At 39.7% G+C, this 27,970-nt stretch overlaps 1 protein-coding gene across 3 annotated transcripts in view; it reads left to right on the plus strand.

Moving 5' to 3' along the window:
* Nucleotides 1-27,970, plus strand: part of RSPRY1 (ring finger and SPRY domain containing 1) — a 49,034-nt gene that overhangs the window by 14,865 nt on the left and 6,199 nt on the right. For all 3 annotated transcript variants that reach the window (XM_049864055.1, XM_049864054.1, XM_049864056.1), the window contains exons 2-13: nt 44-545; nt 6,510-6,562; nt 7,807-7,919; nt 10,026-10,152; nt 10,916-10,974; nt 12,799-12,865; nt 13,651-13,782; nt 14,759-14,874; nt 15,856-15,999; nt 20,730-20,841; nt 22,988-23,090; nt 23,474-23,626. In XM_049864055.1, the coding sequence (XP_049720012.1) occupies nt 199-545; nt 6,510-6,562; nt 7,807-7,919; nt 10,026-10,152; nt 10,916-10,974; nt 12,799-12,865; nt 13,651-13,782; nt 14,759-14,874; nt 15,856-15,999; nt 20,730-20,841; nt 22,988-23,090; nt 23,474-23,626 (1,526 nt within the window). In that variant the 5' untranslated portion in view covers nt 44-198. The remainder of the gene's footprint in view (nt 1-43; nt 546-6,509; nt 6,563-7,806; nt 7,920-10,025; nt 10,153-10,915; nt 10,975-12,798; nt 12,866-13,650; nt 13,783-14,758; nt 14,875-15,855; nt 16,000-20,729; nt 20,842-22,987; nt 23,091-23,473; nt 23,627-27,970) is intronic.

Consider the following 27,970-nt stretch of genomic DNA (forward strand, 5'->3'; position numbering starts at 1 on the left):
AAGAGTCTTCAATTTTCCTTTTCTTTTCCTCTTTTTCTTTTAGAACTGCCACTGGATGACCAGCATCCCTTGTAGTTGATAATGTTGGATCTCAGCTCTGCAACTTTCTTTGGTGTTCAGTTGGTAAAAACAAATAGGATGAAAGTTCTTCAGCTCTGGATTATGAAAATGGTACTTGGAAAACTGAAAACTATCTAAATGATTGTCTTTGGTTGGGCCGTGTTCTTAGCGAGCAGAAGCCTTGGCCAGGGTCTGCTGTTGACTCTTGAGGAGCACATAGCCCGCCTCCTGGGAACGAGAGGCACCACTACCATGGGCAATTCCTGTATCTGCCGAGATGACAGTGGAGCTGAAGACAGTGTCGACACCCAGCAGCAACAGTCAGAGAACAGTGCAGTTCCCGTTAATGACACAAGGAGCCAACCCCGGGACCCTGTTCGGCCACCGAGGAGGGGCCGAGGACCACATGAGCCGAGGAGAAAGAAACAAAATGTGGATGGGCTGGTGCTGGACACACTGGCAGTAATACGAACTCTTGTAGATAAGTAAGTATCTAAGAATCACCTTCTGTATGATTTGAAAAGTGTTCTTCCAGGAACCGTGACTTCTGTACCCCTGTCAGTTCATGAGGATATATGGGGCAAGGGGAAATATTTTATTTCTCTCCTGTTAGGAGAGTAAATTATAAGGTTTTGTATCTTTACTTGCTAATATCTACACCTGTTTGGAAATGTCCAAACGTTTCCGTAGCAGAAAATAACTAATGAAAGCTAAAATCATCACTAGAAGCTATGGTAAAAAATGGACTGAGATCGTGTTGCCAGCTGTATAGGAAATGGTTGTATGAAGACTCACTGTCATTCTGCTTGCCCATCCATTCCACGGACCAGACATTCAGGATGAATTGTTTGCTAAGAGCGCGGCTGCACACAACTTCTTTTGGCAACTTAAACACATAGGTCAAGGAGAGTTTTCATCACCCTTCTTTTTTGATATCCCTTGCTGGGCACTTTTAGGTCTGTTTGGAAAGCTTGTAAGTTGAAACTGCAGGGCACACCTGTACCTGTTTTGTTTTTCCTTGCTTTGTCTAACTGTTAAGTACAAAATCCCAGATTGAATAACAGTGAAATTAAACGGCATTGTTCAAGTTGGAAAAAAAATTTTTTTTAACTGAAGTTTTTATAGTTTAGTAGTTAACAGCGCAAGTTTTAGAACTATGGTAGGCCCTGGTTCAAATTCTGGCCAAGCCCCTTACTAGCTGCGTGACACTAGGTCAGTTATGTCTCTGAGCCTCAGGTTTCTCATCTATAAAAGAGGAATAATACTTTTCTTACAAGGTTTGTCATGAGATAATATATATAAAGCATTTAAGATAATGCCTTACACATAACAATTCTAGTTCATTAATTTTCAGTTAATTAATTTTATTAATTGGAACACTCAATTCATTAATTTTCTCATTAATATATAACAGTTATACCTGACAGTGGCTCAATAGATGGAAGTACTTTTAAAAAAATTATTTCTGGGTTCTTTTTGCTTCAGGCTCTGCTACTGAATTTAGAAACATAAAGTATTTGATAATCATATTTATAAAACCGAGTTTTGTTCAGCTCCTCAAAAATTATAGCATAAAGCAAGGTGTACCTGTGCAGATTATTCTACAGTGATTTTTTTTTATTATTATTATTACTCATAGAAATGAATTTGTTTTGCACTCTGCATGTCTGCGGTGGAGTATGCCTGGGAAAGGTGGTTCATTCACATGGTCTCCATGGCCAGTTCAGAAAGGCCTTCCTGAGTTTACTAAAGTCAGCCTTTAAAGACTTTCTGGTCTCTGAATTCTGTACATTTAATGTAGGGTCACTATGAGTCGAAATCGACTCAGCAGTAGCACGTTTTGTTTTTTTGTTTGGATATGCTTGTAAAGAATATGTATTGAATACTAAGTTCATGTCATTAATATCCCCAAACACAAACAAGGGGCTAGAAACTGTTACATACAGCTTCTTAATGTGAACATTTGAAAAATAAACCATATGGGCTATATCAGACACCTCCATAAATAATGGATCTTTTATGGGCCTTGAAGGAGAATTTTTTTTTTTTTTTTTTTAAGGCACTATTCCCAATACCGCGAAATTGAGATGAAACGTCCTTCCCTCATAAGGAAGTAAACCACAAGCAATGTTAATGTGAGCCCGTTGGAAAAACAGGCACAGAACAGACCTTGTTATCTCTCAAAAGAGAGTGATTAAGGGGGTTGGGGGCAAGGTAGAAGCTTTATTTCCAGGCTTCAGGAAAATATTACAAATTATAAGTGAACTTGGTGAAAAAGCATGTAATTCACTTGTGTGGTATACATTTGAATAACAAGGTAACTTTTACCTTAAACAGCTTTTACTGAATTATACATGTAACTCTTCTGAGAATGAAAAAATAAAGCAGATGTAGAACAAATGAGGAAAGAACATATTAGAGAAGATAATGACAAAACGGAGTTTTGTTGTTGTTGTTAAATGCCACTGAGTCAGTTCCGACTCATAGGTACCCTTTGCACAAAAGAACGAAACACTGCCTGATCCTGCGCCCTCCTCACAATTGTTGCTACGCGTGAGCCCATCGTTGTAGCCACTGTGTCAGTTTATCTCACTGAGAGTCTTCCTTTCTTTTGCCAACCCTCTACTTTGTCAAGCATAATGTCCTTCTGCAGGAACTGGACCCGCCTGATAACACGTCCAAAGTACATAAGACAAAGTCTCACCATCCTTGCTTCTAAGGAGCATTCTGGCTATACTTCTTCCAAGACAGATTTGTTCATTATTCTGGTGGTCCATGGTATATTCAGTATTCTTTACCAACACCATGATTCAACAGCATCAATTCTTCTTTGGTCTTCCTTATTCGTTGTCCAGCTTCCATGTGCATATGAGGTGATTGAAAATACCAGAGTTTAGACGGTTTATAAACATGGAAATATAACTTGTTGTTTAGAAGCTACTGAAGGAGAAGAATCTTAGGACTGGTTAAGTTCCTAGGGCTGTTAAAATCAAACCTGCAAAATTGTTAGGACAAAGGACTTAGTAAGAATTATACCTAAAATGATGTATGCAGAGAGTTATGAGATGATCTGTATTTATTGTCTTCTATCCCCTTGTTTATTTAGAAAGGAAGACATTGATCTGAGGAAAGAGCAGAGTTTCTAATGCCACAGTGAGAGCAGCCGCTGTAGGAAAGAATTTTGTGGTGTAGATTTCTAGTTTTCCATGGGTTTGTTTTGAAATAAATTGCCTACTTGCAGTGTGCCTTTATAGCTAGCATTCTTTTTCTCCCATCTAAACAAAGTTTCTTTGTTCTGTGTTGTTGTTGTTATTTTTAATCCTATGCACTTTCAATCTGAAGTCATTTCTTCAGTTGTGGAAATTTCTTAGCCATAAATTATCTCTTTGAATATTGCTTCTGCTGTGTTCTGAGTGAATTTCTCAGAACTCTTCTCCAATTCATTAATGTTCCCTTTGACTATGGCCCATCTGGAGTTATACCATCTATTGAGTTTTTATTTCCCTCTTTTTGCATTCATGTTTATCTTTTTGTTTCTTAATTTCCTATACTTCCTATAGTTATTTTTTTCAAATCTCTGAGAATCTTTAATTTACAGTCAAACCTCGTTATTTGCAGATTCTGAGTTTGCAAATTCGCCTACTTACTAAAATTTGTTTGCAACCCCAAAGTGAGTACTCGCAGGGCTTTCACAGTCATTTAGACACGGGCAGAGCAGCAAAGCCTCTGAGTCGTGCAGCATACCGTTCTCAGCTGAGGCCGCACACAATGGTATTCTGCCTTTTTGTTTCAGCTCTCGTACTCTAGACAAGTGGCCTTTTCACAATCCATTTAGTGCCTCGTTTTTTTTTTTTTTATTATTTAGTTTTTGTACCTTTTTTTGGTGATTTTGCTGTTTAAAATGGCCCCAAGCATCATGCCAGAGTGCTCTCTAGTGTTCCTAAGTACAAGAAGGCTGTGACATGCCTTACAGAGAAAATACATGTGTTAGATGAACTTTAGGACACAAGTACTCTTGGCTATGAGTTGAATGTTAGTGAATCAATGATATAAATTAAATAAGGTGTCTTTAAACAGAAACACATAAAATAAAGCTATGTCTTGATCAAATGAGAATGTGTCCAGAGGCTCTCAGGACCCTAACCCTGAATTTTCCCTAGGAGCAATGGCTCAGTGTTTGCTAGCTCAGTGTTCGAGGCAACTATATAGAACATAACTACTGCAAATGATGAGAATCAACTGTAGTTCTTTAAAATCACTTAGAAGTTCTATTATATGCAGATTTTTGGTAGTGATTTTATCCTCAGGCTTTTCTTAATGTCGGCTATTCTCATGTGCTTTGGAACTTTAATTCCAGACTCCTGCTGATGGACGTCTTTTCTCTCACTTGCAAGCATGCTCTAGTTACAGCTCTCTGCCTTCCTCTCTCTCTCTCTCGTTTTCCTTCCCTCTCTGTGCGCATCTCTTCCTATCTGTCACTCTCATTTTCCCTCCCTCTTTGTGCACATCTCTTCCTATCTCACTTTCTTTGCTGTCTCCAGCTGGGTCCCCGGGACCCTCAGTCCATGACCAAACCTAAAATTGGTGGCTCAGGGTTCCCATCCCACTATGAGAAGCCCAGGTCCTGCTGCCTGGTTTTCTCTGTCTTTCTCCATCACTGCAGACTTGCAGTTTTATACCAGTTATAGCTCAGATGATCATTTATAACTATTTTTCAGCTCCTTTCACTGACAGGAAGAGCCTGCCCAGTTTCCCTTAGAGAGTATGGCTCCTTCCCTCATTCAGGTGCTTTGGTCCCCGTTGCCCTGAGGGCACAGAACTCCCAGTCACCTCTGCCCAGTTCCTGACCCAAAGCCCAGTAGTCCTGTGGCCTTAGCTCCTGTATCTCTCCAGAAATTTATGCTCCATCTTTCTGTTCCACAAATGAGGTTATCTTGTTCTTTGAGTATAGAGATGTGTGTGTGTTCTTTAAGAATCTCTGTCTAGAATCTAGGTGCTCACATTTCTTCTTAGTTGGTGACTGTCTGTCGTATTGTATTATTTTTCCCTAATCCTGTTCTCCTCTCTCCCACCCACCTCCAAATACCAGTAGGTAACCAAGCTAGTAAATTTAAGGTATGTTCTTCCAATCTGCCTGCTGTTTGTTTGTTTATGTCTGTAGAGGAAGAATATATATAGTATTTTTGTGTATGATTTTTAAAATTTACATAGCTGATATGGTTACATAAATCTGTTTTTTAACTTCTCTCAACATTATGCTTGAAACCTAAATTACTGTATATAAATTGACGGCACCTCTTCAGACTACGAGAGTATTCCTTTGTATACTTGAATGTATTGAATTTTGTTATCCTTTCATCTGATGATGGTCACTTTGGTTACCTCCAAAATTTTGTTCCTACAAATAGCACTGCAGTGAACAGCTTCATAGACATCTCTTTTTGGACCTGTGTAAAAGTTTCTCTGGCATTGGTGGGTATATGCATACTCAATTTCATTATTACCAGATTGTTCCAAAGTGTTTGTATCAGTTATGTTGTTTAAAAATTTATTTTAAATAGTTATTTTCCCTTATTGTAAAAAGGTATAGGATATGTCAAACAACCAGCACCTGATAAGTACTTGAAATGAACATAGTAATTCCCATATCATAGGGTTATTCTGAGAATTAAATGATATAAGACAAGGGTTTTGTTTTGTTTTGTTTTTTAATAGTAAAATAGAAAGCCACAATATGTAAAATAAATCCATGGTAAGTATATTCCTTAAGCAATTAGATTTTGCATCTTTTAGTGGTAAATATTTCATTATTGAAGTTCCCCTAAAGCAACCCCTTTGGATTCCTGGGATTACCATTTGAAAACCGACTGAATTAAGATATGTAATGCCATTTTATAGCAGTGTCTAGAATATTAAGTAGTTCTGAATTAAATTTGGTTACTTTTCTTCTAATACCATTTTAATGTAGTTTAAGCATGTGGAAATATTTCCCAGAAGAAAGTGTAAAACTGAAAATATTTATGGAAGCCTTTGCTTTCATAAATCCTCGGATGGAATTCTCTCTCTTCCTGGTAATTCTCTAAGTATGACGAAGATGATGTTGATGTTCCTGAATTACCTCACCTGGTAAGGCTGAGAGTAGGCATGGTCTCCAGTTTTAGTCCTGTGCTTTGTCCTCCAACCACAAGGCAGTCCTTCCACGTTACCATCTGCCGATTACATTTATGGGCTATCACAGAAAGTGACCTTGGAAAATGAGTACACATGGTGTGCGTTTGTCCTTAAAGGTTGTAGTTCTGGTATGTCTCTTCCAGCCCTTCCCCAAAGTCCATTCGTGTTCATTTCTACCCATTTCACTTTTCTGCCCTCACGTTTCTGGTTTAAAGTCTCATTTGGAGCTGCCATTTATTATTTCCTCAAATTTGATGTCTTGAATGTTTGTTTTTCAGTGATCAGGAACCTCCCTACTCAATGATTACATTGCATGAAATGGCAGAAACAGGTATTTTAACAATTTTAATACTTCCTATGGATTAATGATTATGAAGAAATGCCGCCATCTTTTTTTTTTTTTTTTTTCAGATAAAAGAAAACACTTGCTCTTGAGAAATATGGCATTACTAGTTCCATACTTTGAAATACTTGGTTTGGGCTAGAACACAGTCTTTTTAAATGGCTCCCTTGCCTTTTTTCTCCCCATATTTTCTGCCAGTGGGTATACCTAGAAACCTTGTTGGACTTTCGGGTCTCGGTGACTTTTCAGTGTCTCATTTTACATGAGATACTCCAAACGTAGAGTTTTCTTTTCATCCAGGGTAACCACATATATCTAGATTTTATTTCTGGAGCATCCTTTTTCAGTGTCCTTTAACCATGTAATGAATATCCTAGAATATCCTACAGTGTTTCACACAGTGACCCAAAAGAGCCCAGATACTTAGCACACGCGACGAAGAAAAAAGCCCTTAGTGTATGGAAATTTCCCTGTACAAGTGTAACAAGCACTGTATATTGCATCCAGAATATATAGCTGTACCTCTTAGGGATGGTTTTATCTCACTTGAAATTATAAAAATGTTATTTTATTTTAAATTTTAGAATTGACAAATCTTTGACCATAACTATTCTAGAATATGGAAGATAATTTTTTGTCTCTCAATTTCCTAAGCATCATTGTGAAAAGAGAGCCAACTGCTGAGTACATTTAGTCTTCTCAGTTAATTCCTGTGTAGTAAATAAGATGCTTAAAACTATTTGAATCATAGTTTCAGAACCGAGACCATCTTTCTCCAAATCAAGATCCCAAGAATCACCAGACTCCTGTAAATTAGGATTCTTTAACTCCACCATGATAACGAGCAGTTGATGATTATGTCCATCCCAAATATTAGCTGCCTAACAGCTACAGGAAAGAGCCCTGGTGGCCCAGTGGTTAAGCACTTGGCTGCTAACTAATTCAAACCTACCAGCAGCTTTGAGGGAGAAAGACGTGGCGGTCTGCTTCCATAAAGATTACAGGCTTGGAAACCCTATGGGGCAGTTCTACTCTGTCCTATAGGGTTGCTATGAGTCAGAATCAACTCAGTGGTATGGAGTTTAGTTTTGGGTTTTATTAGCTACAATTTGAAGGCCAGAAGCATTTCTATTTTAATATGAAGTCATCTTGTACGACTTTATAAATTATTATGTATTTTCACATTTATTAAATAGTGGCTCTATCATATAATCTTCTTGATTTGCTTGTAGATGAAGGATGGTTGGATGTTGTCCAGTCTTTAATTAGAGTTATTCCATTGGAAGATCCATTGGGACCAGCTGTTATAACATTGTTACTAGATGAATGTCCATTGCCCACTAAAGTAAGTTAATATTTCTCTTTTATGAAGTTGTTACCTATGATTAAGCCCAGGATGGATGGCCACAAAGAACATTTGATGTGATGTATCTTTGTGCATTTGGGGTCTGCTTTATTCAGCATTAATTTCATTTTATAAATTTTTTATTACTAATGAAGCACCACATCCTCTTCTATAAATTGCTTACTATAAGGCTTTAATTTAAAATTGAAACAGTATTAAAAAGGAAAGCATGTATATCTGAAATGGCAATCTGCTCGGAAACTAGAAGAGAATGTTCAACTACTGAATTGATTTTCTTATCTTTCCCTAAGCAATTTCCTCATAACAAAAATTGTTTAAACTTTTTCTATTTAGAGGTAAAACTACTGTACTGAATGGATTTTTGAGTCTTATTCAAACATATTAAGGATTGGTGTAACCTTGATTATCCCTTATATGAAACAAAAGTATCAAACTTTCATTGCCTTAGTCCGTATGCTGTACTGAACCCTTTTTTTTTTTTTTTTTAATTTGGATTCTGGCATCTTGCATTTATCTGTTTAAGCCCCAGACATTTGGGCCCGGCATGGAAAAAAGCATTATGGGCAAAATGGAAAAGTCTTTGGCCTAGTCATTGATGAGTTGACCTTTGCCTGGGATCATCGAGGTTTCTGTTTTAATTTCCTTCTAAAACTCTAGTGGGATTTGTTTTTGCTTGGTAAAAATTTTTTTATTAGAAAGTAACTTTTAATTTCAGTGTCACTAGGCCCTAATATTGAAGCCCTGGTGGCACAGTGATTTAAGAGCTGAGCTGCTAACCAAAAGGTCAGCAGTTTGAATCCATCAGCTGCTCCTTGGAAACCTTATGGGGCAGTTCTAGTGTGTCCCATAGGGTCGCTATGAATCAGAATCAACTCAACGGCAACAGATTTTAGGCCCTAATATTATCAGTCATACTGCTGTTTGGGTGGGTTTAGTCTGTTTAATGATTCAGTAGTGTAGCATATATCTGATAAAACTGCTACATTTTTTAACCTAAATTTTATTTATTTTGTGGTGGTTGTTGAGAATACACACAGCACAACATACACCACTTCAGCAGTTTCCACACATGCAATTTAGTGACATCGGTTACATTATTTGAGCTGTGTAACCATTCTCACCCTCCTTTTCTGAGGTGTTCCTTGCTAACTAACATAAACTCACTGCCCCCTTAGGTTCCTGTCTAATCTTTCGAGTTGCTATTGTCACTTTGATCCCATATAGATAGTTCTTAAGAGCACAATGCTCAAGGCAGACCTTTTTTTACTAGCGAAGCTAAACTATTGTTTGGTTTTGAGACGATTTCAGACAATGTTTTTGATTTAAAGCTTAAAGATGATCTCAGGGCAATCATTTCAGGGGTTTGTTCACCCTCCATGGCTCCAGAAAGTCTGGAGTCTGTGAAAATGTGAAATTCTGTTCTGCATTATCCCCCTTTTGATCAGGATTCTTCTATGGAATCTTTGATCAAAATGTTCAGTAATGGTAGCCAGGCACCATCCAGTCTTTCTGGTCTCATGGCAAAGGAGGCAGTTGTTCATGGAGGCAATTAGCCACACGTTCCATATCCGCCTCCTGCTCCTGACTCTCCTTCTTTCTCTGTTGCTCTAGGCAAATAGAGATCAATTGTGTGCCTTGGATGGCTGCTTGCAAGCTTTTAAGACCCCAGGCACTATGCAACGAACCAGGAGATAGAACAGACGTACTAAACACATTTTTAGGCCGATTAACTGGAATGTCCCATGAAACCATGACCCTAAACCTCCAAACCAAGGAACCAAATCTCATGAAGTATTTGGATATACATAAACAGCCTCAGCGGCTACTCTTTGATTTTTTGTTTGTCATTGTACAACTGTGCATTTTTTAATGAAATAGGATCTATCAATTCATGTAAGTTAACTTTCATGTTGATCAAGTGATGTTTCCCATCAATGGTGATATAATTGGGTATGTTGTTATTGTTTTATATGATCATTCCGAGTTTATTTAACACCTGGTTACAACTTTTGTCTCAAAAGAATTATCTTGGAACAAAATGGAGTGGTGTGTATATCAAATCCACTTGTACATTCTTGTTTTTAGGATGCACTCCAGAAATTGACTGAAATTCTCAATTTAAATGGAGAAGTAGCTTGCCAGGACTCAGGTCATCCTGCCAAGCACAGGAACACATCTGCAGTCCTAGGCTGCTTGGCTGAAAAACTAGCAGGTAACTCTGGGAAGCTCCACAAAGGAAGATCTTAAGTTGTCTGGCATTCAGGGGAAGATTGTACTGCAGGTCTTTGATCTAATCTGCTGTGTCTGAAAGAAGTGTCTTAAAAATAAAATTGAGGGACAGGAACTAACTGGAAAAAAATTACTCAAAGGCCACAGAGGTAAATGCAATATAATTTAGCTTTGTGACTTTTCTGAGGGGAATTTAAAAGAAAAAAAGTTTTACTTATTTGCTTTAAAATAAAGAATAAAACGAAAAGTGAAACTCAGTTTAACAAATGAAGGTAGATATACATACACACACACACTTTATAACATTTAGCTAAATAATGAAGGGATGCAAAGTAGGAGAAGAGAAAAAGGAACTTTAGATTGAACAGTTCTTCAGAAGCATATATTTAACACATTTATGAATATTACCCATTTTAGGAAAGTTGACATCAACGTACAGGTGAATAGCTCAGCTGGTTACAGCATGTGTAGTGAAAGAAACAATGGATTAGAAATTAGAACACACGGGTAAAGGTTCAGACTCTGCCTTGTGCTCCATGAGTGACCACTTCACTCTGTAAGCTCAGTCCTTCAACTGTGAAATTGGGATAGTAATGTTTCCTACTTCAGAGGGTGAGGGTTGAATAACATAATGCGCATAAGAGTATTTTGTAAAAGTAAAGAGTCCTACCAAACTTGTTGGTAGTTACTGATTAAAAATAATATGGCACATCTTATTATATCCAGTGTTTGTTATGTTCATCTAGGTCCTGCAAGTATAGGTTTACTTAGCCCAGGAATACTGGAATATTTGCTACAGTGTCTGGTAAGTGAGACATCAAAGCTTAGTCATCTCGAATGCATTTTCTCAAATTGCCAGCATAGTGCACTGGCACAGAGAATGGAATTAGTTATAAATTTTATTTGCAGGTGTTTCCTGAGCGTTTATTTATTTCCTTCTATTAAAAAAAAAAAAAAAAATGACGGTGGGATAGGAATTTATTACAAGCAAAAACAGCTGAGTTGGTCTGGTTTTAAATTTAGTCATAAGATAACTACTATGGTTGGCTTTTTTGTGTGTCTTTAGAGTCTTCCAGAGAGTAGTAGGGACATCCATGGTGGAAACAAAATTACATGACATTCCAAGCCAGGAGACCGTCAGATCCCCAGGATTTATAAATCTCTACTCTTTTCCCTCACACCCTGCTGACTGCTCTTAACTGTTGGCATGGGGGAATTTGAGATATTGTGGAGACTGTGCCTGTAGACCCTCACACTGCAGAGCTATAGCCTTAACTGGTCTGTATTTTTTAAAAGTTATTTTTGCAGGCCTAGTGAGCATTGGCCTTTTTCAAAACTCAGATCTGAAGGGCCTTATTTTTTTTTACCTATATGGTATGTGCTTAAAACAACACTATGCTAAGCATTGTGGGGAAAAAAGAAGTATTAAAATAATCCTTTGCCTTCAAGAAGTTTACTGGTTAGTTGAGGGAACAGAGCTGCCTAGACAAGACAATTAGTCTCTATTTTATGACAGGATGTGATCCAGGGCAAAATCACCTCCTTCAGTCTAAGTACCACAGGAGTTCCGAGAGCAGGTGAGGAAGGTGTGGGTGGTCAGAGCTGTGGGTAGTCAGGAGAGACGGGGTCAGACCAGCAGGTTAGGACTGGATTGTGCACAGAGAAGGAAAGGACGGCTAAGGGAACACCACAGGCAGAAGCCCAAAGAGAAGTGAATAGGTTTCTGGTATGTTGCAGAAAACTGTCTGATCAGAGAAGACAGTGTTCAGGGATAGGAGGACATAAGACTGAGTAGCCAGGTTGGGTGGGGGCCATGGGGGGCTCAGGGCCTGAAACACCAGGCAGAGGGGTTGAGAATGGACATGGCAAGAAACAGGATGCTGAACGGACTTTGCAGCCAGGGAGGGTGGTGGTCTGTGAGTTTTTCAGAACTTAGTTGAGTACCAGGGCAGTAAGTGGGAATCATCGATGTTCCTAGAGCTCTGTTGGAGGATCCTAGCAGAGCTGGGAGAAAGGATGGTTGCAAGAAGCATGTAGTGTTTAGTTAAACAGATAGAATTTCTTTAAATGTAAACTCACCTGACATGAACTTAAATGGAACTGAAAGAACCCACTTGTTGCTCTCTCCCACCTTCCATCAGTATTTGTAGAATTCATTTCAGAGAGCAGGTTGAAAACTAGGCCCTTAGTTGTTAAATATTTATAATTTTGGAACTCAGTGGTTCTCCTTAGGGTTCTGAATAAAGGGTCATTTTTACCTATAATCCTAAGTTTCTGTTTGGCTTGCTTAAACGAATGTAAGAATCAACAGTATTTTATTTAACAAACTTATAAATTTACATGTTACTAAGTAAAAAATCATAGTGCACTTAACAAAATACTTTTGAAATCTCCACATCTATAAACTAACCCGATGATTCAATGAAAAAAATGTAAGATTGAGAGACTCAATCCTGATTCTTCATTGGTAGCATTATTAGCCAAATGGATAAGCTAGGACTTAAATGAGTGAAACGTTTCTGACTGCTCCAAAAAAAATCTATCACACATCGGGCAAGAAGATGAAATTGGTAACTTGCTGCTGCTGCAGAGGAATGATATTTTCTTTTCATGTCTTGTTGTCTTTCAGAAGCTGCAGTCCCACCCCACAGTGATGCTTTTTGCACTTATTGCACTGGAAAAGTTTGCACAGACAAGTAGGTATAGTGACTTCTTGCACTAATGATCTTTTGTACTTGTGGTTAAAATTTTTTCTTAGTTACTGGATGACTATTTGTACTTTGAACCCCATCAAACATGCATACATTCTGTTTTTATCTGGGTAGACAATTTAAGGCCAGTGAGATGTAACAGTAATAAAGGCAAGGGTTTTCTCAAAAAAAAATAAAGAATCAAAACTTGGTGACCATGATTACTCACATCTTATGACTATAAATTTAGTGATGGGGTTACCCACTTTCTAGAAAGCAGTCAAAGCTCTTTGGCTATGTCTTTCCCAGAAACTATAATGGAAGTCCATTCTAATCTCCAAGAGCCTCTCCTCACTCCTTACCACCACTAGGCTGCCCAACAAATCCTCACCCCACCCTTTTTTTTTGTGACTTAGGTGAAAGTTAATAGAACAAATTAGTTTCTCGTTAAATAATTGATATACAAATTGTTTTGTGACATTGGTTGCCAACCCCGTGATACGTCAACACTCTCCCCTTCTCCACCCCAGGTTCCCTGTTTCCATTCATCCAGTTTTCCTATCCCTTCCTGCATTTTTGTCTTTACTTTTGGGCTGGCGTGCCCATTAGTCTCGTATACATGATTGAACTGTGAAGCACGTTCCCTCGCATCTGCTATTGTTGGCCCTATAGACCTGGGCTAATCTTTGGCTGAAGGTTAAACCTCAGGAGTGACTTCAGTACTGAGTTAAAGGAGTGTTCAGACCTCCTACTCTTTCTTTGTTAATTCAAGTTCATATCGTTCCCAACAGGTGAAAATAAATTGACTATCTCTGAATCCAGCATTAGTGACCGGCTGGTCACACTGGAGTCCTGGGCTGATGATCCTGATTACCTGAAACGTCAAGTTGGTTTCTGTGCCCAGTGGAGCTTAGACAATCTCTGTAAGTGGAAGTTGTCCTTTATTAAAATGTCTTGTTTTATTTCCAAACCCATGTCTCTTATAGAATCACTGGACTTTCTTTTTTTCTAGTGAGTGTAGGTCCTTCCTTATAAGGTCCTCAACTAGTAAGGTTGGATAGATTCTAGCAGAAATGTATACTTGGGACCCTTCAGACAAGAATTAGATGGAGTGTTTCTAATGACAGCACTCTCCTTCAGAAACCTTTATTGGTGCCCTATTTCCTGCTGTGTCCAAGTCCTCAGTAATATGGCGCTGCCTGGTCAACTCTTCCCAGTGCAGACTGTCTCCTCACAGTCCTATACACAGGTCCTGATCGTTCCTACCTCTGGGCCTGTACCCCCTCACTTGAAATTCCTTTTCTTTACTCTTCTCCCTATCCCAATTTTGGTATCCAAAACTCAACTCATGTCTTATCTATACCATGAGGGTCATTCCTGCCTTTTCTCTTCTTCTGAATTACACCAAGGCTTAGTCTAGAACACTAGTTCATTATCCAGTAACACACTGTCTGTAATCATTTGCTAATTCCTTTGTGAGTATTTGTCATATATCTAAAGCCATAGTATAAACTCATCCAAGGGCTGTAGAACTAAAATTACATGCCAAAGCACAGTCTCAGTAGACATATAACCAACCCCCTGTTCCTGCCCCAACAATGTGGAAAGGAACTTAGACCACAGCCGTGTAATGGCAGTTAAAGAGTCATTCCGAAGTGTGCAATTTGGATTTTGTTTCATGCAAAATACTGAATAGAAGGAAGAGAAGCGTAAACCTAGCAATGCTGCCTTTCCTAGCATTTTCTTCATTAGCTTTCATGTGGTAGTGTAGCAGCAAAACCGGGGTTATAAGTCTCCCTACCAATCTGCCATTTATGATCACCTCCACTCCTTGACTAGGATCAGATGGCAGCCGGCAATGACACCTGCCTTAGAAACATGACCCTTTTTCTTTTGCAGTTTTAAAAGAAGGAAGGCAGCTGACCTATGAGAAAGTGGACTTGAATAACATTAGGGCTATGCTGAATAGCAATGATGTCAGCGAGTACCTGAAAATCTCACCTCACGGCTTAGAGGTAAAGCTCCCACAGGTGGTCCTTTCAGGGGGAAAAAAGAGGACATTTTTGCTTGCATTTTCATGTCCTGATTCTGAACAAAGGCAATTTCTTGCAGAATAGATGGAAGTTTATTTCAGATTCAAAAAAAAAAGTGGTTAGGGGAAGAAGTGGTGGGGGAGAGGGTGTTTCAGGACAGTAATCTTTTCTATCCCATATGATGCTACACATATAGTGAGCACTGTAATATTTATTGACCATGTGGTTTAAATATTTCTGTTTCTAATCTCTTTTTATTTAGCTGAAAATACAATGACTGGTGTTTGGAGCCACTCGTTTTTTTTAATCCCTGAATAGCCAGTTGTAGTAAGTCTAGGGCTTCCCCTTCTCCTTGTCTGTTGAACACATTGCTGATTTTGTGGTTGAAAGATTTTGTGGTTGAAGGTGGATGAAAGAGCTGCTTATGTCCAGGAAGGTGCCATTAGGGTACTAGACATGTCAGGATTAAAGAACTATTTGAAGAATGGCTGGAAACATCTCTTTGATCTTAGGTATTGCCAAATCTCTTATGTAGTTTCTGCTTTGTTTGTACATAGGCACCCCATCGTATACTCTTTGGTATCCTTCTCCCCCTCCATCATAACAAGGCAGGGTAAGGCAATGTTCTGCATTAGTAAAAGGCTCTAATATGAGAGTAAAGCTCCGTAAGGACTTAAATGAAGCCAGTAGCCTTTACTAATTGTTCCTGCAGCCATCTTTGAGACCTTCTAAGCTTGGCACCAATCTTGTTAGAATTCCCTGGAAATAAAACTATAAAAATAGCCACAGACTGTGCTTTATTCAGTTTTGCATTTTTTGTCACTGAAGGGGTGAGCGGAGGAGGAAAGCGTAGTCCACCAGAAGCTTTAATAAGGCGAAATATATTCAACCTGCTGAGCAGTCAGTTATCTTTGGTGGTCTTCAGGCACTGATGTGTACTGTCATGCTCTTTGGTTTTGCCAGGCTCGTTGTGATGCCTCCTCCTTTGAAAGTGTGCGTTGCACCTTTTGTGTAGACGCCGGGGTGTGGTACTACGAAGTAACAGTGATCACTTCTGGCGTTATGCAGATAGGCTGGGCCACTCGAGACAGCAAATTTCTCAATCACGTGAGTATGAGTACAAATGGGGGCAGCAGGAGTTTGCTTTTTTGTGGGTGGGTGGGTGGAGGATACTCGGGCATACTTATTTTTCAGATAGGTTTGTGCAATAATCATTTCTTGGGTTGAACCACGTGGTGGCAAACCCCTAAAGGGGTTTGCTAAACTGATTTAGAATTAGGTAAAAGACAAGTGAAATTACCCCCCAGCCTTTTGTTTTTCCTCCAGTCTAAGCTCACATTAATTTCGTCCCTAGAACTTGGATGTGTCCTTTGTCTCTGTGGGTGCTGCTCCAGCCTCAGCCCCATCTTTGGCTCAGTTCGTATTTTATATTGGGAACAATGATGATTTTTACCTTGACTATAAACTTGAAGAACTGTAGGAATTTTCTTTCATAAAATACTAAGTGCTGAATTTTCTCATTTGACTTTTACCCTTTAGTTAGTACGCACATTTGTTTTCAATATTTAGTATTTCTCTTTTGTTGTAGAAAGCTGCAGCATAAGGGGGAAGATTAGGTTCACTGGAGTAAGCAGGTCTGAGCTACTGCTACCTGAGGATGAGGGTGCTGGGGCTCCTCCCTTTCCTGCAGTGTATGACTTCTTGCCAGTTTATAAGCTTCTAATACCTATAGCCCAATTGGTGTTCTTCTGTTGGCCAACTTATAAGCTGTTAGGAAGTTGACGCTGTTTCAATCAGGAATATTTTGTGTACGTATGATTTTTACTCTTTGAGCTGGGGTAAAGCCCCTGGATTATTTTATTAATCTAAAATAATAGTCCCACATCCATATGGAAGGTCCTGGGGTGGGTTTTAGAAGTGATCCAAGAAAGTCAAACGAAACTTGCCTGTCATAAGCATGGGTTTTCAAGGGCCCTTTTAGCAAGGCTGTATTGTACCCAGGAATTGTTAATGGCATTTTACTAAAACAACTGGATTAGAGAGACAGATTGGAGGAAGAGGGCCAGTGGAGAGGTCAAGTCTGAACTCTTATCTAGGGTGAACTAGGCCCCAGTCAGTGTTGCTTTTCTGGGGAGCCTTCCCTGATGCAGAGCCTACTAACCTACTGGGCCCTTTCATTAAAACCCAGAAGCATAGGGCTTTTTTGTGGTACCACGTAGTCAGAAGTAACTGCGTCTAGAGAACAATTCTAGTAAGTCTCGTGTTCCCTGCTGGAATACCCATTTAAAGCAGATAGTATCAACTCTATGGACAGCCTTCCTCAAGTGATGTCCTAAAGATAATTTCTAAGGACTTTTAAAAAAAATCTTAATTTCCAGAGCATCTTTATTTTATTGCCTGTCATCTGATTCCCACAACGGTTTTTACCATCACTGTTCCCATTTCACAGATGAGAAAATTGAGATTGAGAGTAGGAAATAAAGGAACTCAGACTAGAATTTAGTCACCTTCCTATTCTACCACAGTTGTTTCTTTGCATTTGAAAATGGGGAAAATCTCAGAGATCAGCTAGTGTCCTCAGTTGGAAGTGAAAAATTGTTCCAGAACTAGAAGAAATATGAATTCCTCCAGGAAAGAAGCTACGATACAAGGATTGTCTCTCCCCAGTTGACAGCAGCATGCTACAAGACTAGGTGGAGTGTATCTGAGACTGAATGTCACAATTTTTTTCTTTTTAAATGGCCAGTGAAGCTGAATCATGAGTAGTTCATTATCTGGTAGATGAAACTGTAATCTCCACCATGTAGTTACAGACCCTTGGCTTCTCAAGTTAAGAGGCTTAAAATAATTGTTTTCCTACCATCCAGATTGCTTGATAGACTATTGGTTTCTTGCTTTAAAACAACAAACAAACAAAAGCATTTTTTCCTGATCTACGTGCTGGTTGATTCTCTGTTAGAAATCGTTAAAATCTGATATATCTTTTCCTAGGATCTTGATGATGATGTAATCCTTTGCTTCAAATAGGCATTGTTCTTTGGTTCTGAATTTTTTTTGCCTGTACAGACAGGGTGTGGTTTTATGGAATAAGTCATTCCTGGGATACACCCAGTTTCTAAAGATTTGTAGTCCCTCCATTGTGCCTCTTATTTTAACTCTCACCAGTTTTGAGGGGATGATCAAATTGCTGGGCTCAGAGACAGATCATTAAAATGAGAAGTTTAAGGATAGTTCTTGTTCAGGTTACCTACAGAGTAGTTTGTTTTGTTGGGTTGTATATTTTTATGGGGGGGTGGTTGGTAGAAGTGATTCTCTAAGGGTACATTTTAGCTTATCTAAAATATCTTAACTTTCCATGAGGGTCTACCATGTGACAGGTCCTTCACATACATCATCTCCAATCTTTTTGAGAGTCTGGAAAGGTATTGTTCTCCTATTTAAAGATGAGGAAGATGAGACTCAGAGAAGTTAATTAAGAAACTTGCCCAAAGCCACCTAGCTTCCAAGTGCTGGAGCAGAATTCAAACTCGGACCAGGATACCCTGTGCTCCTTCTCCTGTTGAAGCATCCTGCCTTGGAGAAATGACTCTGGCTATCAGAAGGAATGACTTGGCAGCCTTTGGGGGGCTTCCAGAACAATTGAGGGGTTAGGGAACTAGACAGGCTCCAAGGTAACTTCAGAAGGCCAAGAGACAGGAAGTACAACAGCCAGTGTTTTAGGGGAATGGTCTGGCCAGGATGCAGCCACCACTGTCCGCATGAATGCATCCTAACCATCCCTCTGTGTGGGGTCATTTGCACCACACTGAGTGTCTGATGAAGGATCCAGATGGCTGAGCCTAGATCAAATCTTATCACTCCAGTTCCGGAGTGGGAGGCAGGACACTATGACATGTATCCCCCATAACAAAAAGGGGGATTGGGATGCTGAACAGCAGAAAAAAGGACAGCATCCACTACATGGGGAATGGATTCAGAATATTGCCTGAACCGCTGCAAGCTTTCTTTTATTTGTTGTCCATAATGTTTCTATTACTAAAATATACATGATTGGAAACAGGCAGTTCAAGATTGTCACCTCAAATAATAAGCTAGCCACCCTGTTCTCACAGTTAGCCACCCCAGCCAGTAGAAACCAAAGTTAATTCTACTGGAAATGCATTTAGGTTGAGAGAGGATGTAACGCCATTGAGGTTGCTCTCTGAGCCATAAGCTCAAAGGGATTTTTAAAATGTATCTCTGCTTGATAGAGGCACCTACTTCATAGATCTATGGGAGCAGATCTCTGGTTAAAATTATTTGAATTCCTCCTTTGTTATACACTGCCACTCCATTGTGGAATTCATCCAGACATAGAAGACATTGCATGATAAAGCATTTGTAATGTGTCTGTTCTTTACCAACTCTTGGCAGCTAGGAATCTTCTAGGAATTATTTTAAAGTGTTCTGTCAAGGACTTCCTAAACATTAGAAAGTAAAGGTAAAAAAGAATTGTTTGCTTCTTTGCCCATGCCCAAAAGCCCAAATTTTAGTGGTTTTAAAGTCAGTTTTGTACTTACTGACTTGTAGAGCCTTTGAAAGGAATAGCAAGGTTTTCTGTTTTCTTTCTAGTAGGCTGAAGAATTTCTTCTCTCCCTGAAGGCAGTTAGAGGCAAGTTCACAAAACTCTTGTATAGTCTGAATAGTTCATGTTTACAGCTAATTCAGAAGCTTCACTTTGGAGAACACTCATCCAAATTCAGGATATTATAGTCCAGGTAGCTGAGGAGTGGCAACTTTTTTTTTCAGTCGATCTCCTCACTGCTCTCATTGTTCATTCCATAGAATAAGCAGGCCACCACCAGGACCTGAGATCTTACTTGAATTTGACCCATAGTTTCAATCCCTTTCTCCACTAAAACTTTTCACCCTTGATCCTCAAAAATAGCAGTTGTCTGATCTGCATACTTCTACTCTATTTTCTTTATAAGCGCTCAAAATAAATTCTGAAGATCTCCTCTACCCTTACATTTTAATTATTCTGTGAAATAATTACAAAGCAATAAGTGATAAAAGAAGATACCAAGGACCCATATGATGCTCCAATTGAGCTGATCTTAGAATAACTATTAGCTAAATTGTCCACTGTGAATTGACTCGACGGCAACTGGTAATGATAGCGATAATAATTGTCCACAGTAACCTTTCTCTTAGCTTTAGTTTTGAAATCTCTGAGCATTTTGGATATTTTAAACTCTACTAACCCTGGTGGCATAGTGGTTAGGTGCTACGGCTGCTAACCAAAAGGTTGGCAGTTTGAATCCACCAGGCACTCTTTGGAAACTCTATGGGGCAGTTCTACTTTGCCCTATAGGGTCGCTATGAGTCGGAGTCTACTCGACAGCACTGGGTTTACATGCAAGCAAGGTGTTTATCCAGCAGTGGTGAAGTAGAAAGTGGACCGATGTAGAAATCAGAAGGCTTTCAGTCCAAACTTGGGTCTGCCTCTTTTAATAGTGTGTCCTTGGGTAAGTGGGTTAACCTGTCAGAGCCTTTGTTTCCTCTTAAAATGGAGTAATACTACCGGCCTCATGCCACCAATGAGAATTAAATGAACCACGACGTGCCTGGAACAGAGAAGGCATTCCGTAAATATTTGCTAAGGAAGTCATTTTGTTTCCTTGGAACCAGGCCTCTAGGTCATAGCTTTGGTGTTTTCCATGAACCATAGACATTCCCTTCATCCAAAAAGCTTAGGCTTCCAGCAGCTGGGTTAATGGTTATAGAAGATACACTCCTTTCCCCAGATCAGAGCAGGTGGAGCCTTGCTAAACCTTCTGGGCCCTCTCTCCCTGCAGGAAGGCTATGGCATTGGGGATGACGAATATTCCTGTGCATATGATGGCTGCCGGCAGCTGATTTGGTACAACGCCAGAAGTAAGCCTCACCTACATCCATGCTGGAAAGAAGGTATTCATTCACCTCGATCATGAACTTGTCATCTGAGTTAGGACCACTGGTTACAATGAGGCATCTCATTTTCTTAAGATGTTTTAATGGAAGAAGATTAAACAAGAAAAGGGATATTAGCCTTTTTTTTTTTTTTTTTTTATCACTTCCATGGATATGAATGGTATTCCCCTGATAATTTCACCTCTGGTGGAGCTCTTCCTGTAGCAAATACATTTCAGAATATAAAATTCTTAAGTTAGTGGGAAAATGATAACCTTAAGATTAATATGTATTCTCCCTTCCTCTGTGGGTTTATGTTTTGAATCAAAGCAGCCATGGAGATATCAGGGACACTGAAATGATAATGCCACTAAACCAAGGATATTTTCAGAGACAGGATGTCTGTGAAATAGGCACTATTTGGTGGCCTCATTCTGGGCACCTCCAGAGCAGCTTTTAAAGAGGGTTTGAGAGCACTTTTGGCCCCAAACACATCTGCTTATACACCTCTACTCTGCAGACATCAGACTCAGGATGCAGCAAGGGCACAGGCCACCAGGACTGTCAGCTGTGGCTCTAAGACTTTTAGCAGGAATGTGTCTCAGAACAACACGGACCTTTTTTTGCCCCATTCAATTTTTGCTCCATCCCATTTGTAGTATCCAAGGCCCTAGACCCATGACAACATTTCTAAATGGAAGATTTAAGCAGCAAAATTAGTCACATAGTCAGTTTGTTAAACACCTAGACTAAAGGATATAAGGTTATTGAGTCTTTTCTCTCCCAGCTAAATACGTTGTAAACAGTGCCTTCCTGCCACAGCAGCATCGTACAGGAGGGTGGTGTTCTCAGAGACCTCCTGGTGCCCCATGGCGTTCTGAGGAAGTAGGGCCATATGGTAGGGGATAGCTCATCTGGAGGGATTTTATTCCCGGCATTGGAGCTAGGTAAGGGAGATAGCACAGCTCCTTTTCCAGGTGTCCCTTCCAGTGTCCTGCTACAGTTGGCATGAGTTGATGGACCTATAAACTGAATTTTCAGGCATGCTAGGAGAGCTAGAACTTGACTCTGAGGGGACAGCTCCACATGATTAAATTCATCATGTGGGAAAGGAAAAACCTGAAAAGCCAGCATAAGCCCTCCGTTCAATGGCCCGCAGGTTCTTGAAGGAACGTAGAGCTGCTTCATTTAGCTGAGTATAAGGTAGCAGCATTGTCTTCAAGAACAATTTAGTTTGTTTTTTTTTTTAATAAAAATTTTCAAAGCTATTCACTGAAGTAAAAAAGTTTATTATAAAAATTTGGAGAAGAGGGCGAAAAAAGCAAAACGAATAAACTTAAAATCACCTGTAATTCCTCCATCCAGAGATCTTAAAAAAAAACTTAAAATTTGGTGTATATTTTGGTTTTCCACTTAGTATACTTTGAACAGCTTTCCAGGTTGTTAATAACATTTTCAATGGCTTCTCAACATTCCAGTATGTAGTTGTACCATGACGCATTCATCAATGCCTATTGTTGGACATTTACATGTTTGCCTTTTTTTACTATTATTACAAACCACTGGATTTTCTCAGGATAAATCTTTAGAAGTGAAACTTCCCTGGCAAAGAGGAATTTTTTTTTTTAATGGTGCTTTAAGTGAAAGTTTACAATTCAAGTCAGTTTCTCGTACAAAACCTTCCACACGTGTTGTTATGTGACCCTAGTTGCTCTCCCTACAGTGTGACAGCACACTCTTCTCTCCACCCTGTATTTCCTGTGGGAAAGAGGAATTTTAAGGCTTTTGCTATACATTGCCAGATTTTCCTCCGCTAGTACTGAGGGCCCATTTTCATTCCCGTCACTGGGGAATATCATAATGGGCTGTCTCATTAAGAGGAGAGCAGCTGGGAGTGCACCGCACGGTGTGTATGGCTTTTTGTATGAGAGTCTGGCTTGATTTGTGAACTTTCACCTAAAGCACAGTAAAGAAATTAAATATATATATTGGCGTGTAGGGATCAGCTCAGTTGCAGAAGAAGCCAAGAAGATGAAGATGTTGACTGCACGGCTAGAGAGGCAGACTTAATACAGTGACGTTGAAGCACTTAAGACACTCAGCAGAGCCCAGAGTCCTGGTGGGGGACACCATTATCTTAACAGAGCTTCCCTTCTTCCTCTAGGAGACACAGTAGGATTTCTGTTAGACTTGAATGAAAAGCAAATGATCTTCTTTTTAAATGGCAACCAGCTGCCTCCGGAGAAGCAAGTCTTTTCATCTACTGTGTGAGTAGCTCTTCCCTGGGAAAAATTTGAGTAGATGCATAGGATGTACTTTTCACTGCTATTTAAGATGTTATAGAGCCCAGAAAGAAAAAAGGGGCACTTGCAGATTCTTTTTATGAGCCAAATATCATTGTCCATTTATGTAGCCAGTTATGATGGGAATCAGTTTATTTCAAGTAACTGGGACTTACTGGTCATACCTAAAGCTATCCCCAAGTTAGATACAGGAGGATAAAGGCAGGATTTTCTCTGGCTCACAGACCTGTCTAGGTTAGTAAACAGAATCTGTGCCGCCTTTCCTTTCTGCCAGGACCTCTTTATGTAGGAACTTAACCTTGTTTTGTATTCAGTCTGTTGACCTTTGTACTCATTTTTATTTGTAGATCAGGATTTTTTGCTGCAGCTAGTTTCATGTCATATCAACAATGTGAGTTCAATTTTGGAGCAAAACCATTCAAATACCCACCATCTATGAAGTTTAGCACTTTTAATGACTATGCCTTCCTAACGGCTGAAGAAAAAATAATTTTGCCAAGGTAAGGAATTTGCCTAGGCTGTCTCTAGACGTTCACATACATCTTATCAGAAATCAAAATAATTTATGAGGTTACTTCGTTCAACTTTTTACAGATAATTTTGAAAACCTGAGTGAAATGGATGGCTTCCTAGGAAATATAAAGTACTAAAACAGATCCCAGGAGAAATAGAAACAAACCAATTATTATGATAAAATGAAAAAAATTAAGAGCTGTGTCCCCCAAAAGCACCAGGCCCAGGTGGCTCCACAGAGGATTTCTACCAAATCTTTAAGTAACAGATGACTTCACTGCTGTTTAAGATGTTATAGAGCCCAGAAAGAAAAAAGGGGCACTTAAAATTCTTTTTATGAGCCAAATATCATTGATATAAAAACCAGATGGATGTAACACGTATACACATACACACGTAAAACTCTAAACTAATTTTACTTGAGTGTCAATGTAAAAATCCTAAATATTAGGAAATCAAGCACATAATTTAACAGATGAGTTTATAGAAACAGGCTTCTTAGTGGGTCTTAGCTGCGTTGCAAACACTCTTCCACAACCACTAGGACAGTGAATGCCATCTTGGATAGAATTTCACAGTCCTTCGTTTGACAGAAACTGTGGTTGGCCATTAATTGTCTCATCAAATGAATGCCTGCTTTTCTTCCTCACGACAGGAATGTGGTCTGTGTCTTAAGCTAGGAAAAGACTTCAGCTACTTCCTGGTAATTACTTCATGTTGAAGCTTGTTTTCACTATGTGAGCTGAACTGTATCATTTTTTAACAGAGCAGATGCCTGGGCCTGTGTGAGGAAGGGTATGCCTGTTACTAATGCCACGTGAGTTGTATCAATGAGAGGGTCTCTCTCAGCAGTCAAGGAGCCTATACTGGCCATGGGGAGCCAGTGTTGGACCATTATACCTCTGACGGTTTCTATAATATAATGCTATAATCCTAGCTCCTTTTTTGGCTCAAAAGCAGATCTGTAAGCAGCCACTCTAGTCTGGGCTTCACCTTGAATTTGAAGCTTGAGAGCAGCTCAACAGTTTCCAGGTGAACTAGAAAATGTCACATGGTGGCAGCAGCATTGTCTGAAGCAGCAGAACCTCAGTAATATCCTAAGAACCGAAGGGTTATTTGTATTCCAGTTCAGGGATCTACGGTTCATTCCTAGAACTTTCCTTCAGCTTGTCTTAGTATATGATAGAGACTTCGAAATTTAAATTCCTCTTGGTGAAAGTCTGAGGTGACACATTCCTATTTCCTGTCATTCTCCTTTCCTTTTTTAATCTAACCTGCCTGCCCTTTCCTTGGATGCAGCGCACAAATAAGCCCACCTTCTCACATACACCCTGAAAGGCACAACTGACCCATCTAAGAGTTCCGTTAGAGACTGGCCGTAGTTGAAACTGCTTGCGATGGGCATCAGCTGTCAGAAAGTCTCCCTTTAGGGGCAACTTCTTAATCTCATCGGTTAGCCTGCCTTGAATAAAAACAGGAGAGTCACAAGCTAAGTCAGCCCCATGCTATATCTACAATTTATTGTCTCTGACAGTGACTCCAAGATAGGAGCTGTCAGGAGCTAGTTGAGTGGCCTCCTTAGTGCTGATCTCCTGCTGCTACTTTTCCCCCTTAACATCTTAATGGCACTTAATTACAAATGTGCCATTTAACTATGAATGTACCTAAGACTGTGCCGTTGTTATTTTCAGTCCGTGTTCCAAAAGTTTATATTCTACCACCACCGCCAGTTCCCATTGAATTGACCCCAACTCATGACGACCCCATGTTTTTCAAAGTAGAACTGTGCTCCATAGGGTTTTCAGTGGCTGATTTTTTGGAAGTAGAGCGCCAGGCCTTTCTCTCAAGGCATCTCTGTGTGCACTCAAACCTCCATCCTTTCAGTTAGCATTCCATTTCTTTCAGTTAGCATTCCGTTTACAACACAGGGGACTCAGCTTATATTCAGTGATACTTTTTTACTCATTGAAATAGTATTTCTTTTATTTATTCTAAAACTAACCTTTTTCAGGCCTCAGGGTAGCAGATCATGGCTCTGAGATTTTGTGCATTGTTTTATATTGTACATATCTGTATCTAATTCCTCTCCTTCCAGTCATTCTTTTTTTTTTTTTTTCTTAATCTTTTTATTATGGAAAATTTCAATACACACAAAAGAAAAAAGAATCATACAATAAAGCCCCAAATACCCAACTCGCAGCTACAACAATCATCCGGCCACCTGTTTCCCCCAGTCTTCCCCATCACCATTAATAACCCCCTGTCATTCTAGTTGTCCTGGACATAATCTGAGAGTATCCTTGTCCTGTAGGGTTGCTATGAGTCGGAATCGACTCGACGGCACTGGGTGGGTTTGGGTTATCCTTGATGCCTTACTTCCTGCCATTCCCACATCTGACTCTTCAGCAAATCCTGAGAGCTGTGCCTTCAGAATATATCCCAAATCCAGCTAGTACCTATCACCCTCACTGCTGCCACCATGGCCGAAACTGTCATCATTTTCCACCAGGATTATTGTTGCCCTGCCCTCTGACTAGTCTCCCTGTTCCTGCCTTGACTCCCTTCAGTCTATTCAACACAGCCTCCAGATGATTTTGTTACAACATAAATCAGATCATGCAGTTTTCTGCTCAAAAGACTCCAGTGGCTCTCCATTTCATTCAAGGTAAAACCTTAAATACTTACAGCGACCCACAAGGTGCAACATGATTTGTCTCCTCCTCTTCCCCCACAACTTCTCTGACCTTATCTCCTGCCCTCTCCCTTTTATTCATGCTCCTTCAACCACCCTGACCTCGCTGTTCCTGGAACACATACCAGGCCTCATGTAGCCTCAGGGCCTTTGCACTTAATACTCCTATTGCCTAAAATGGCCTCTCTCTAGGCACCTATAAGGTTCACACCTTTCCTCACTTCATTCAAGTCTTTACTCACGTATCACCTTAGTAAGACCTTCCCTGGCCACCACCTCTCTCTTTCTTCCCCTCTCTGTCTTTCTCTCTCCCTCTCACACACACACACACACACACACACACACACACACTTTCTTCCCACTTCATAGTACTTATCAACATTTAACCTGTGAAAAACCTGCTGTGTTTCTAAGTCATAGCAATCCCATAGGACAGAGTAGAACTGCCCCGTAGGGTTTCCAAGGCTTTAATCTTCACAGAAGCAGTCTGCCACATCTTCTGAGGAGCACAGCTGGTGGGTTCGAACTGCTGACCTTTCAATTAGCAGCCAAACACTTAACCACTGCACCACCAGGGCTCTTTGTTAACATTTAACATTGTGTATATATTTTTTATTTATCTTGTTTATTGTCTGTCTCCTCCCACTGGAGTGTAAGCTCGTCTGAAAGCAGGGATTTTTTTTTTTAAGTCCTCTGTTCACTGCTGAATCTCCAGGGCTTGGAATAGTGCCTGGCTCATATAAGCCCAGTGCAGGAGTGAATTGAATGAATATTTCGTGTTTCTCTTGCCCATCCATCAGGGCTGTACTTCAGCAGAGCATTTCTGCCTGTCTGCATTTCCATTCCATGAAAGTAAAAGTATAATGCAAGGCTTCTAACCACTGGTGTCTGGACTTTCGGGGCATCTGCAATAGAAACCTCTTGAAATTCTGTAAAAACGTGTGTATGTGTGTCTGTGTGTGTGCATTTTTCTTGGGAAAGGCTCCATGGTTTTCATCAAACTTTCTGAGATGGGTGACTTAAAAGATTAAAATTCACTAGTAAAATAAAAAGAACACTGGACTTAGAACCAAAAAATTTGAACTTGAATCCAGTTCGGTTTACTACCTGTGACCTTACACAAATCAGTTCCTTGAATTTTGTTTTTCTATATGTGCATTTGGTTTATATGTGCATTTGGTTTACCGTGCTCAAATAACATAAAATTTACAATTTTATCCATTCTAAAGTTTATAATTCCTTGTTCTTTTATTACATTCACAATGTTGCGCAGCCATCACCACTGTCTAGATCCAGAACATTTTCATTACCCCAAAAGGAAAACCCATACCCATTTAGCAGTTACCCCCATTGCTCCTTCCCCCCGCAGGAAGGCACTAATCTGCCTTCCATTACTATGGATTTGCCGATTCTGGATATTTCATAAATGGAATTGTTACCAATCACCAATCTGACACAAAGGGGTCTCGTCTTTTCCTGCATAAGAATACAAGAGAAAGACAAACTTTATCTTCAGTAAGCTTTATTTTGCTTGAGGGAGGACTAAGCCTGTCCAAGAGGCTGACTCGAAAAGGGAAGCAAGGCTAGGGCTTATATGGGTTCAGGGGAGACAACAGAGTAATGAATATTTAGTGGGCTT

This window comes from Elephas maximus, chromosome 21 (assembly GCF_024166365.1).
Source record: "Elephas maximus indicus isolate mEleMax1 chromosome 21, mEleMax1 primary haplotype, whole genome shotgun sequence".
Lineage (NCBI taxonomy): Eukaryota > Metazoa > Chordata > Mammalia > Proboscidea > Elephantidae > Elephas > Elephas maximus.